This window comes from Anser anser (genome assembly GCF_964211835.1).
Source record: "Anser anser genome assembly, chromosome: 1".
NCBI lineage: Eukaryota > Metazoa > Chordata > Aves > Anseriformes > Anatidae > Anser > Anser anser.
In genome coordinates this window covers 205,363,531-205,376,736 of record NC_139720.1, presented here as the reverse complement: position 1 = coordinate 205,376,736, position 13,206 = coordinate 205,363,531, and the positions used below count along the sequence as shown (strand labels likewise).

Here is a 13,206-nt window from a genome sequence, read left to right as displayed (position 1 = left end):
CAGATTAATAAGTATAAGTAGAATACTGTGTTCATTTGAGGTAATTATTTTCTCAGAAGGCATCCATCCTATTTAGGCAATTACACAGCCTCAAGTCTTCATTTCTTACTGATACTATCAAGGGACTTCATCTGCTAGTTTAACTTTAAGACTGTTCATGTGTTTTTAATAACAGATTTAATTTGAAAGCTGCATTTGAGCTGTTTCCATGTGAATATTCCACACTTCCAGAGAAATGCATTTATTCTAAATTTAAACTGTAACTATAGTAACCAGCATTCACTGTGTTTCAGTAGGAAATGTATAAGCCCACACAGACAAAAGGAAACATGTTGTGCTAATTATCATTCTATCAAAAGATGAGAGTTTTTATTTAAAAAATTGATTACCACAAACTAGGTAATCTTGCTATCCAGACTTAGAAACCAAGAGATTTGAGGGAATATATTTTAATGTCCTTTATGGGAAACTGTGAAAGTTAGAAAAAGGGTCATATTTGGACCAATTTGGAGGATATAATAAACCTTTTTTTTTTTTTTCCCCTAGCTATTTATTGTCTAATAAAAATACAATATTGAGCTCTTATAAGCTAGCTTTGCAGGATTTGACTTGGATTTCCTAGAGAAGTTCATAAGCTTAGACAAACAGAGTTACTGTTTCAATTATAGGCAGATGATCGGATTTTTTTGCTTGGACCAGTAAATGATAGATCCTGTAGATGATTTTGCAAAGGTAGTAATTGCCACTTTTATAGTAATGACCATATTATTCAAGGCAAGTTAGGACAAGAATAGCTTCTTTTCTGCATACTTCTGTTTCCACCTGTTTTTCTTGGGGTTTGGTTTTGTTTGGGGGACAGCTCACCCTTTCAGAGATTTTTTTTTTAATTACAGGTATTATTTAAGCATAGTGTGTTAAAAGGTTTAATATACAACATTTGTAAATCTTGTAGTAATGGTGAACTTTCAAAATATGTTATAGGTATATGGTTTTCCTACAGGTAAAATTTTTACTGTATATATATCAGTGTTCTAATACATTTTAATGTTCCCTAACATGTTTTTAAAATAATGCCCATTCATTAAATAATGGAAACTCGGGATATTGACCCATAATATTTAGGGACAGAAAAGGAACAATGTCTCTCTCTCTCTCTCTTTTTTTTTTTTTTCCCCTCTACACAAAGGATTGGAATTTGTGTTTGTCCATTCTGGATCGAGATACCACACTTACCTCTTCTTTATTATTTTGGTGTCTAAAGTTCTAAACCATTAAAAAGTAAACCGTGTGTTTTCTCTAATCTGGATTCATCAGGCATCAGATTATGACCAATGATTTTGATTTTTTTCTCTCCTAAAGAGAATTTTTTAGATCTTGGTATTTTCTCACTCTGAAGGTACTGCATATACAAAGTAAAATCGCCTCTCTCAAACTGTATTTATTGAAGCAGGAGATACTAAGATCAAATAATTGTTTAGGCTTTTCATTGAAGCTTTTCCACTTCCTTTAAATATACAGCTACCAGAACTGTAAGGACAGAGACAAATTGTGGGTTATACCACACTGCAGTTTGGGCTCTTCAGTCCTATGAGGTGGGCACACATGGACTGTCTGCTGTATTTTTTTGTTTCAGATCGGGGAAGAGCTGTCAACACTAATGCCCTTTTTGCCTTCCCTTTCTGCACTTTGGTTTGTCTCATGCAGCTGTCTTAATTCTCGATACTAGATTCATTTGTGTTAAACTGATCTTGAAGATAAGCTCACCCAATGCATCTATCTGTTAATGGGTGGACAGTTCATGGGACCAAACTGAATCTAGAGCAGAGAAACTGGAATACATCATTTGTGTCCTCTCCTACTTGACCACGCTATTTTGTTATTAGTACCTGCACATTTTTGTCCTCAGAATCCACATACTTCACTGAAATAAATCAAAACAAATTCTTTTCATTCATCTGCTGGCATGTAGTACGTAGTTTAAAAAAAGACCACCTCCCCATTTCACAGTGTTTTAAAGTGGCTGAAAATAGTTCTTCTGCCCCAAATCATTTGTACCTCTCAAACGTGCTAATTTGAACAAACTGTGTAATTTTAAATAATCAAAACCTTGAAGAAAAACAAATTTCTCTGCACTAGAATATTGCAACGAGTACCTCCATCTGTCAAAAGACAAATTTAGAATAAGGCCTTTAAAACAAGAAAAAGTTTCCAGGGACAACATCTTCAAAATTACTTCACTGAACCTGCATTCATTCTTCAAAGCGAGCTGATGACAAGACATTTAAAAAATCTATGGCATTGTAAAACCTGGAATGAAGAACCAAATATTTAAACATGTAAAGGGCTCTACAAAACTATGGGCAGACCAACTGCCTGTGTGTAGCAAATACTGCTTTATGGCTTTGGGATAATTTGAGAAAACTTAAAATATCTAAACTTCTAGTTACCTCTCTCCTGCTCAGTTTAGAAGGAAATTTTCTGTTTTTCTTGGAGATTCGAGGTAAAGGTTGCTCTGAAGAATAAGGAAAGGAGCATCCCCTTCCCCCTCTTCCCCTTCCCCCTCTTCCAGTCTGCACCAGCAGACCTGCTGCAGCACTTACCTGACCATCCCAGTCAGCAGAGTCAACTGGTTAAAACCATTAAAACCTATCCACTTTTATGACTGAGCGTGTTTTCAGCTGTGGTGAAGGCAGCAATTGGGGGGGGAGGGGGGGGGGAGGGGAGGGGAAGGGAGGGGGAGGGGGGCATTCCAGGGAGCAAATGGAAAATGAGGTGTAAGGAGAGATAAAAGTACCTACAACAACTCTGATTTCTTACATTTTAGTCCATCAGGTGAAACTTTGTCCTTTTTAGTTTGCATTTGCCGTGAGTTTAGGTACTGTTCACCACTGCTATGTGTCACATGTTGTTTTTTAAGGTATTTTAAGATAACTTTCAAGCTGTTGGTGAGCCTGAAACTATGGTGTATTTTTTTAAAATAGATTGGATTCACTTTGCCTTATTTGGACAATCTAAATGTTCATCCTTTATGTAAACTAGGGATCAAAGCTCCCTCTATAGGAAAAGAAAAAGGTGGCTTCATAGAGAGAAATTTGTTGTACCCCAAAGTACACATCTGAGAGCACTGAGGTGAATGGCTTATTCTCTCTGTCCCTCTTTTGTTCCTCTGACCGCAGAACCATAAATGTTGCCTAATTTCTGGACAGCTTAAATCAGAGAAGGTAAATCCTTGATGTGCTTTTACCATATCTCCGTGTCTGTTGGGAGGGAATGCTGCTCTGCTGGTGTAAGAAAGCTAAGGCTCTTTAAAGTCAGTCCTGTGTTTGCCAGCAAAGTGCTACTTGGCTGAGGAAGTGACCTGACATCTCTCCCAATTTGTAAAATTTGTTTTAGATTTTAGATGTTCTGTTCACGCATAATAAGCCACCAGAGGTCTTAGGAGATCAGATATCAAATGCATCGTACAAAACACTGCTCCAATCAACATGTGATTCTTTATTCATGTTTTCTTTTCCACAGAGTTGAAAGAAAGGAGCGTGCCCGTTTGAAGACGGTGAAATTCAATGCGAAGCCTGGTGTAATTGATGCAAAAGGGGTACGTAAATAACAAAACCTCTTGAAGTTGCACTTTGTACTCATATGTTTCAGAGTAGACAAAATTTCAGCAGCATAAGAAACATTTAGGTTGTTGCAACAAAAGCCTGCAATATAGTGAAATATAGACAGAAATACAATATGATGGTAGATTTTAAAAAGAAATATATATGGATATATGTTCAATGGAACAGGGCAGGAAATATAAATTTCCTGTTTTCAAAAGCTGTTACATCTCAAAAGAAACGTTGAATGTTAGAGTCCTGAATGCAAAATTTAGGTTTTGGGACATTCTGCTTTGACAGTTTTGACAGACATTGAACACAGGTGTGTTTCACAGCAGGCACGGTGGGCTAGCCAACACCAAATCTGCAAGTAACTTCCCACCAGCACTACCTGGCCAGAGCAGTGTTTCTGTTGTTATCACTCTTCAGCATTGCTTTATTGTGCCCAGCAGTTGACTGTTTTCACTGGTCTGGTATTTAATACCTCACACATTACAGTCTGGCTGGCAAGAGTCTGAACATGAAAAATGACCGCAGTACTGGCTGTGGAGGTATATTTTTCTGCTTAAGTATAGCTTACATTTTAGCAGTATAGTATTCACTTGATAGTACTTTTGCAGGGATTTGGCTTTGAAACAACGTTGATGTGCGTGGGATTTACAACTGAGGGCTTCAGTGATCAAACCGAGAGAGTACTTCTGAAGCCACAAACAAAAAGTCCCATTTGGCTCCAGAAAACACAATGCAGGGTCAAAACTGAATGACGAGAAGACACAGTTATAGGTAGGAGCTAGAAAGGAGCAAAAACTAAGTGGTTCAGTAGGTCCCTTCCAGACCTGTGGTTCTTGTCGTCTTCTGCCTAGTTTGGAATTCTCGCTCTTAATCCTTCACTCTGTAATGGGGATAAAAATACTTTTCTTTTTTTTTTTTTCCCCATTTTATCCTGTCCTTTCACTTCAGACTATAACAGATTAGCAGGATGAAAAGTTCCTCTTGCTGAGAAGCGGTTCCTAGCGCAGTGCGTCCCAAGCCTCTAAATGCTAGCAAAATAATATTTCAGAGTTGCAATTTGTAAATACTTCCCTTACTGCCATGCACAACAGTTCCTGAGTTTAATGCAAATGCAGAATAATTGCACCGATGGAAACAAATTTTCCAGATCTATAAGGTGCATGGAATCATAATTCAGGCTCTGCGCTATTATTTGCATACGCAGGTAACTTGCTTTAAAATACATAATAGCATTGTGAAAGGACTTCTGTATCTCATCGTGTTTCTTCAGGAGTCAGAACTACATTTTTAAATTTGAAAAGGCCACTCTCTGTAACCCTGTAAATTAACTTTGTCATTTATTTTCGGAGATAATATGCTTTATATTGCCAATGAAATCACTTGTTAAATGCCTATTTCCTGTATATAATCAAAACCTCAGGGGAATAATTCATTCATATAACTAATGGTCCTTATTCAAGTGAGTCTGTCAAGAATTTAATTACCTCTTGATTCCCCAAATTGTTTTTCCTTTTTTGTCATCAGTGTAGCATTAATCTTCTAGCTCTTCATATCAATGTTTGTTTCAGTATGCATAAATTGCATAATTACAGATCAAGACTGTTGTATCCTTTTGGGAACATACTTTCTATTGTTAGTATTTGCTAAAATTTGCTTTTGTCTATACAAAAAAAAAAAATCAAGACTTTTTGGGAAAAGATAATGTAGGCTTGCATTTGAAAGAGCATAAAGGGAAAAAGTGTCCACTGTTAAATTAAGCATCATCATGTAAAATGTGGTGTTTACATACACATATATGCATGCGTGTCTGTGACCAGCATTTCCATTTAGTCTTTCAGTGTTCAAGAAGAAGTGACATAAGCTGTCTAACAGGGCATGTTTTACTTTTTTTTTTTTTTTTTTTTAATCTGGAAGAAATTCAGCGCAGATAAACAAGGCTGCAGTAAGCCCAGGAGAACTCTTCTGTTTGGAAATCAAACTAAAATTCAGATAGGAATGGGCTTATCGGTGTCTGTTGCGCCGTTGAGCTCATATGTGCATGACCATGTGGACAAGTGAGAGAAATTTCATTCCAGTTTAATTTACCCTAAAGATGAAATTGGGAGAATAGCATTTCATGTGATGTTTCTAAATTTGGCCAGGAGATATGCATGGAAACTTAAAAAAGATAAATAAATAAATAACTGAATACAGAAACTGCTTCAACATTTTGCACAGGTAGAAGGTTCATAGTGTTGTGTTTTTATATGAATCATCTTGCTAGCCCCAGATACTTTCTTCCCTTATAGAAGCAATGCTTAAGAGCTAATAAGCCACAGAAGATTTTTTTTTTAATGAGATTGTGAAAAAATTTCTTTGAGCTAAATTCTCTCTGTGACTTTAAAATATGAACTGTCTGGATATTCTACCAGTTTCAAGTCTTATGCATTTTCATTTGTTTGTACCTTATTTTTAATCCCATATTCAGAGATAAGACACAAACACAGTATTATAGACGGTGTGACATTTGTAGTTGGTTGGGTTCTTGTGTCTCATTAAAAAGGTGTTTAAGAACACTCAGCAATACAGTTGATAAACCTGTTAAGTTAGGGATAGCTGAAGGACAACCTCTTCAAAGGCCCCAAAGTTCCTCTTTTTCTAATCAAACTTGAGTGTGTTACCTCACATAAAAAGTTACTAGTATTTTTTTTAAGTACGATTTAGAATATTTATACCACTTTCAATTCATTTCATTAGAATCCTCCAGTCTATGGCTTGTGGATTAAAAAACATAAAAGATCAGGATGGATACAAAAACAGGGAATGTGAAACTCAGTTGGGGAGCACTAGTGAAATCTTATGGTCTTGAGTTTAAATCAGGCCTTAGTACAACTGGGCCTTTGTACCTTTCTGTACAATGCAAAATTAAATTCTGATGCCCATCACAACAGGATTATGTATAAAGCATAAATAAGTTTAAAAGGAATTAGATAAATTTTCAAGCAGTGAATCTAGTGACAACTTTCAACTCTGTGTTCATGTAGCTCAGGACATACTAATTGTTCATTTCATGAAGCAGGGAGGTTATAAGAGGGGAAAATAATGCTTCTTTTGCTTTTTCTCTTAAATCTGTTATTGGACAACTTCCGAAAAAGTTACTGGGCTAACTAGATCTCTGTTGGCTTAACCCAACATGTCTACTTTTCATAGAATCATTTAGGTTGGAAAAGACCTTCAAGATCACCAAAGTCCATCCATCCACCTGACCTACCAAGTCCCATCACTAAACCATGTCTCTTAGGGCCACTTCCACGTCTCTTAAATACCTCCAATGATGGGGACTCCACCATTTCTCTGGGCAGCCTTTTCCAGTGCTTGACCACTGTTTCATGAAGAAATTTTTCCTAATGTCCTATGTAAATCTCCCTTGGTACAACTTGAGACCGTTTTCTTATATCCCATCACTCGTCACCTGAGAAGAGAGACTGACACCCAACTCACTGCAACCTCCTTTCAGTTAGTCATAGAGAGCAATCAGGTTTCCCCTCAGCTTCCTCTTCTCCAGATTAATAGACTTGAATTCTCTCAGCTGCTCCTTGTAAGTCTTGTTTTCTAGTCCCTTCACTTAGAGCAAAAGAAACTTACTTGTTTGGTTTCAGATACATCATTTATTGTATAAGCAGCAAATGAAACATTAGTACAGCTTATGTTAAATTAAAAAAAAAATCATCTGGTTCCTAGATCCTACTAACGTTTTTAAAGATATCAAACCAGTCAGAACTGCTACCACCTATATAATAAGGAAAATAATACAAGACTGGTATAAACAGCTTCATTTAATCAAGCATTGATTGTGCCTCAGTTGGGTTGACCAAGTTCAGTCTCTAGCTTCATCTACATAATGAAGTAATGATCTTCACAACTTTTTCCAGTTGTTAAATAACATGGGCGTCATATCAAAACAACCAGGCCATCCGTCAAATTCCCAAAGGCTGCTCTGTGTTACTGCAGCAAAGGGCAGCATTTCCAGGATATTGGTTACCTTAAAGTTTCAAACTTGAAAAAGCACGAATGAATTTTAATTAAAATAGTTAATTTCCTAAACATTCGCGCTCTCAGTCTATGGGGCCAACTGGTCTATGGATAACCAATGGAAAATGGAGCAGCACAAAGGTTTATATAAAATGTTTATGTTGAAGGAAGCTACTGGAATTATGTGAGCACAAACTTAATTAAAAAGTATTGTTTATGCTATGTTGAACTCAAGATCGTCTCCCAAGCATCTTTAGATGCTCACCTTTGCACCAGAAGGAGTAGACCATGTTAGTAGCCATGAGCAGGGTTATGTATCTATCAAAGCAGTATACTGAACTGTTAGTAATTATGCCTACCACAAGCTTCAGGCTTAGCAAGAGCAGACTTTGTTTTATTAATCCTAAAACCTACAGTGGCTGAGGGCTTTTCAGATTTTTACTGAATCAAAAGAATGCCAAACAATGACAGAAATATTACAGAGGAGAAAGAGACAAGCCAGTAATCTACTTTTTTCTTAACTGTTGTAATTACAACCAGTCTTTCAGGAGACAGAAATAGCATCTCTCTTGCTGTTCTCACTGTCAGATTATATGCACTTTCTTGACTGTCTCTTGAAAATATTTTTATAGCAGAAACTGTGGCTCTTGGAAAGACCTTTATCAACATCTCACTTTTTTCTAATATTCATGGATGTTTCTTGTCCCAGAGGAGTATTGCACTATCTTGAAGCATAATGTTTAGGTAAAACAGAAAAAAAAGTTAAACAGAAAACTTTTTTTTTATACCATATGCCTTTTCATTTCACCCCTTAACTGGCCAGTGACTCCAGAATGTTTTTTATTGATAAATAACCAATTTTATTTCCCAAAGAAACAAATCTCATGCTTCTTCCAGTCTCTCAGCTTTTAATGTGTATTCAGGGTGCCTGGGGGAGTTCAGTCCATGATAACTGTGCAGTCTTTCTATATGGCTGCCCAGTGGGGATAAGATGCCTGCCAAGAAAGGGGCCTGTCCCATCCCTCCAAAATCTCTTCCCAACAGCTCTGGGCTGTGACCCACACCATATTACTCCATCAATATCCATCAGCCTTTCCTGTTCATTTTCCCTAGTGCATTCACAGTGCTTTTGATATTACAGACAGATCACCCACATTACGCTCAGCCTGCCTCTCCAAATACCTCTGGAAGTATTTATTGTAACAGTCAGAAGCTTGACGGCATTTAATAATATTTCTTATGAGCATATTCTGTTTACAGATCCCACAGCCCTGCCTGCAGTGTAAGGTCATCCTCTTGCTTTATTGTCATTTTAGTAATACTGCATTGAGACATGAAAGAGAAAAGCTAAGCTCGACTGAGATAGCAAATTCAGTATTGTGGTGTAAATAAAACCCTCTGCATACTCAATGTACCTTTTTTCCAAATTGTCAAAATCCAGTGGCTGTCAGGACTTGATACATAGAACATATTTTGACAATTTATTAAGAAGCTGAGGAAAATATATATACATATATATATATATATACATATACTCTAGAAATTATTATCATTTTCAGCCCTAGTCATCAAACTAGAGAAAAACTGGTCTGTAAGGAACCTCAGGCAGTCACTAAGTCTAAGCCTTGCCCTGAGGCTATCTTCTGTACCTTTCTCTGGTCTTGCAGATTTGTCTTATCTCTGTTTAAAGACCTGCCATGAGAAAAACTTTACATTCTACCCAAACAGTCCACTCCGGTGCTTCACTGTCCTCATCATTAGAAATGTTGAAACTCCTAGAGTTTCACAGTTTCTCAACCAAATCCCTGCTTTTCAGAAATTAGGAAATGTAAGGATGTTTTAGACTATCCACCTTCTCTCTCTGCCTATTGAAGATAATTTCAAACAGATATCAGTGTTTTACTAGGCTTAAGTTTTCTGAGTTTCACCACTTTTATGGAGAAACTGTCCATAATCAGAAAGTGTTCCACATAGTCAGTGTATTTTTACCAACTTTTCTTTGCATTCCTCCTCTAAAAATATTTGATATTACAAATGTTTGGCACTGGGACAATACTAGAAGCAGAACAAAATCTGCAGTCTGAGCGTGTTTGAAAACCTGTGTCTTCTATGGAGCTCACTGCTGATGCACAAAGCCTGGTAACACACACCAGTGGGTTACATGGCACTGACACAGAAAGAGTAGATCCTTCAACATATCCAAAAAAATATTGATCTCATTGACCCATAGGCTTTCCTTATAAAATAATCCACACAATTGCTTCCTCATGTTTGTTTTTGGAATACCCTCAAGTCAGCAGCTAAATGGTAGTGAAAGGAGAGATGCTGGATTGGCAATAACGTTTCTGTGCACCTTGATGTGTTTGTATATCTGTTCGTGTATGAAAAGAGAAAAGGAGGGAGTCTGCCTTTTTTTTCCTCCTCTAAATTTGGTGGTCAGAAAATAGCAACAGATGCTGAGGAAAAGACAATGGACGTGTCAAACAACAGAACGTGTGGGATCACAGGTGGAGCGATTTACTAAGAAGAGAGTTTGAACAAAAATGAAGCAGTATACTCCTACCTGGAAGGATGAAATGAAGGAGGGTTACTGAAGGTGGCGTAGGCACTGACACACAATTAAATATTCTTTATTCTCAGTCTCAGCCAGATTTATCTCTTCTTGCCAATCTGGCCTGACTTCTCTGTGCTCCACCAGTCTTTCTAATTTCTTGTTTCTTTCTAATGGGGAAGGCTGCCTGTGGGGTGTTACTCAAAGAAATCTGAGCACTCTTACTGGAGTAAGTGCTCAGTTCAGCTAAAACTTGATCTCCAACTGGTATTCCAACCACTGCCTAAAAAAGAAGCATTGATTTGTATAGCTGTAATCTTCAGAAATTTGAGGTACATATGCCTGGGAGCAAGGTGCCTAGCAGCAGTCTGTCTGTGTCTGTTTTTAGCCTGCATAATCCAGTACTTTCATATTTTTTTCTAGATTGACACTGCTGTAATTTTCGAGGAGCAGCCAGTGAATAATGCAGCTGCAGTGTTGCTGTTCTATTTCTATACTTACTGCTATTTTTAAAGAAGTGCTAAAGAGGGCAGAGTGAGCTGTAGTCAGATCTCAGCTACCAAGGATATCGTCTGGAGCACAAAAAACTGGGTACAACAAAGGACTGTTGGTGGCAGGGTACATCAGGAGAAAGGTGCTCGACGGGGACTCAAGGCAGTCCTACAGCATGAACATCAAATCTGGTGGCAACAAACCAGATTGGTCCACAGCCCTGTGGCTCCCGGAAAGTCCGTATTGACTTTCCATGTCCAAAATCAAGCCCAGACACCAAATCAGCAAGGCAAGGTGGGATGGACACAGGGCACAGACAAGCCTGCAGCATAGCCCTGGCAAGGACCAGGGGCTGTGGGCATCTACTGAACCTCTTTGTCCTGCAGTTGTATGTCCCACTAATGTGATCCCAGATGAGATCATGAAAATTCATGATTCTGCTGCTTACTCTGCTCTGTGACTGTCAAAGCACTTTAGTTCAGTCCAAATTTTTGTAGCTAGCCTTTGTTAAAATGTAGATAATCCTTTGTTAGCAGAAGGCTGTAGGAGATTAGTTTTCCTGTAAGGCCTATTCTGTCAATTCTGACTAATTCTGACCATTTGAAATGTAAAGTCCAACTTTGTTGTGTAATTAAATTTTAGGGTTTTTTGTTTGTTTGTTTTTCCATTCCTTGGTGCTGCTTCCACTTGCAGTATCAATTGATTTAGTTTTCTGTTTTAGGTCCATTATGTCATGTTTCCAGTGTGCTGCAGGCAAAAAACTTTCCCATTAAATGCAGTAGAGAAGCTGGCCTGAGCCCTAGTATATGTTTTTGCTAAGGACTGCTAGATTTCTTCAGCTGCATTAAAAATAAAATAAAATAAGCTGATCTGATTCCTAATAACTTATCATTCCTCATAATATTTAGCATCCAGAATGCTAGTGTGGCCCTGACTGTATAAACAAAATGGGTCTTCAGTAACACTCCAACAAACACATTACAATTTTCCCCAAAGAAAAATGTTTTGTTGTCTCAGTGCCAAACAATTATTGAACACCTAGTGATATTAAAAATAATTTGCTTAAGGTGATAATTTCTGGCTAAATTATGCTTCAATTAGCCATTTGTTTATAAACTTCCAGAAAAGATGTAAATAGCACATGCAGAGATGGGTCATAATGTTTTAGCTTGGCTTTTACCCATCAGACAATTTTACCTGCATGTCTAGAAAGCCTTAAATATGACTTCCTGCAGAAATATTAGTTACACATGATGTTGGGACAGTTATATAAACATTGTAAAATATTAGCTGATCTTTATATAAAATGAATTTGCTGTCTCATAAATTAATATTTCTCCACCTCAAAAATACCATAATAAATAACTCTTTCTTTCTTCATGGTCCAGAACCCCAGCCTATCTCTGCTGCCTGAAAGAGATGTGGTCAATCACTGCCTGAAGCGAGCCTGGGGTCACTGCCTTTGCCACAGGCATCTATAGTGTACCTGTTCAAAGTCAGATGCAATAAATCCTGTTTCTGTGAGCCTTAGCTGGGTGCCCCTTCTAAAACACAGAGCAGCCATTATAATGCACCGTGAGACAGTTATCACTCTTCAGTTCTCCATGAGGCTGTGGCATGACAAGGACAAGGCATGACAGCTTTATCCATTTAATTTTGATCAGATATAATAATCTAAAGTTAAGGACCACAGGGCCGTGTCCAGACTATGCAGTTTCAGAGCTAACCTAGCCGTCTCAGTCATTTCTTCTGGACTGATCTTTGCACTAGTAGTTGCAGTGAAAAAAAAATAATAATAATAACCTAATAAAAAAGAGGTACTAATAACTTGGGCAAGAAAAAACCAAATAAGCTTTAATAAGAGCAAGTGTAGAGTCCTGCACCTGGGAAGGAACAACCGGACGTATCAGTACAGGCTGGGGGACGACCTGCTGGAGAGGAGCTCTGAGGAGAAGGACCTGGGGGTCCTGGTGGACGACAGGTTGACCATGAGCCAGCAGTGTGCCCTGGTGGCCAAGAAGGCCAATGGGATCCTGTTGTGCATTAAAAGGAGTGTGGCCAGCAGGTCAAGGGAGATGATCCTCCCCCTCTACTCTGCCCTGGTCAGGCCTCACCTGGAGTACTGTGTCCAGTTCTGGGCTCCCCGGTACAAAAAAGACAGGGATCTCCTGGAAAGAGTCCAGCGGAGGGCCACAAAGATGATACAGGGCCTGGAGCATCTTCCCTGTGAGGAAAGGCTGAGAGACCTGGGTCTGTTCAGCCTGGAGAAAAGAAGACTGAGAGGGGATCTTATCAATGTTTATAAATACCTGAAGCGTGGCAGACAGAGGGATTTGGCCAACCTCTTTTCAGTGGGTTGTGGGGACAGGACAAGGGGTAATGGCCACAAGATGGAGCCCAGGAAGTTCCGCACCAACATGCAAAAGGACTTCTTCACGGTGAGGGTGACGGAGCACTGAAACAGGCTGCCCAGGGAGGTTGTGGAGTGTCCTTCTCTGGAGATATTCAAGGCCCATCTGGACACCTACCTGGGCAGCCTGC

At 38.5% G+C, this 13,206-nt stretch overlaps 1 protein-coding gene across 47 annotated transcripts in view; it reads left to right on the top strand.

The window, feature by feature from the left end:
* The window catches only part of DLG2 (discs large MAGUK scaffold protein 2), a 1,058,052-nt gene that overhangs the window by 1,007,117 nt on the left and 37,729 nt on the right, over nt 1–13,206 (top strand). For all 47 annotated transcript variants that reach the window (XM_083797000.1, XM_083796967.1, XM_083797009.1 and 44 more), the window contains one exon: nt 3,520–3,595. In XM_083797000.1, coding sequence (XP_083653126.1) covers nt 3,520–3,595 — 76 coding nt within the window. The remainder of the gene's footprint in view (nt 1–3,519; nt 3,596–13,206) is intronic.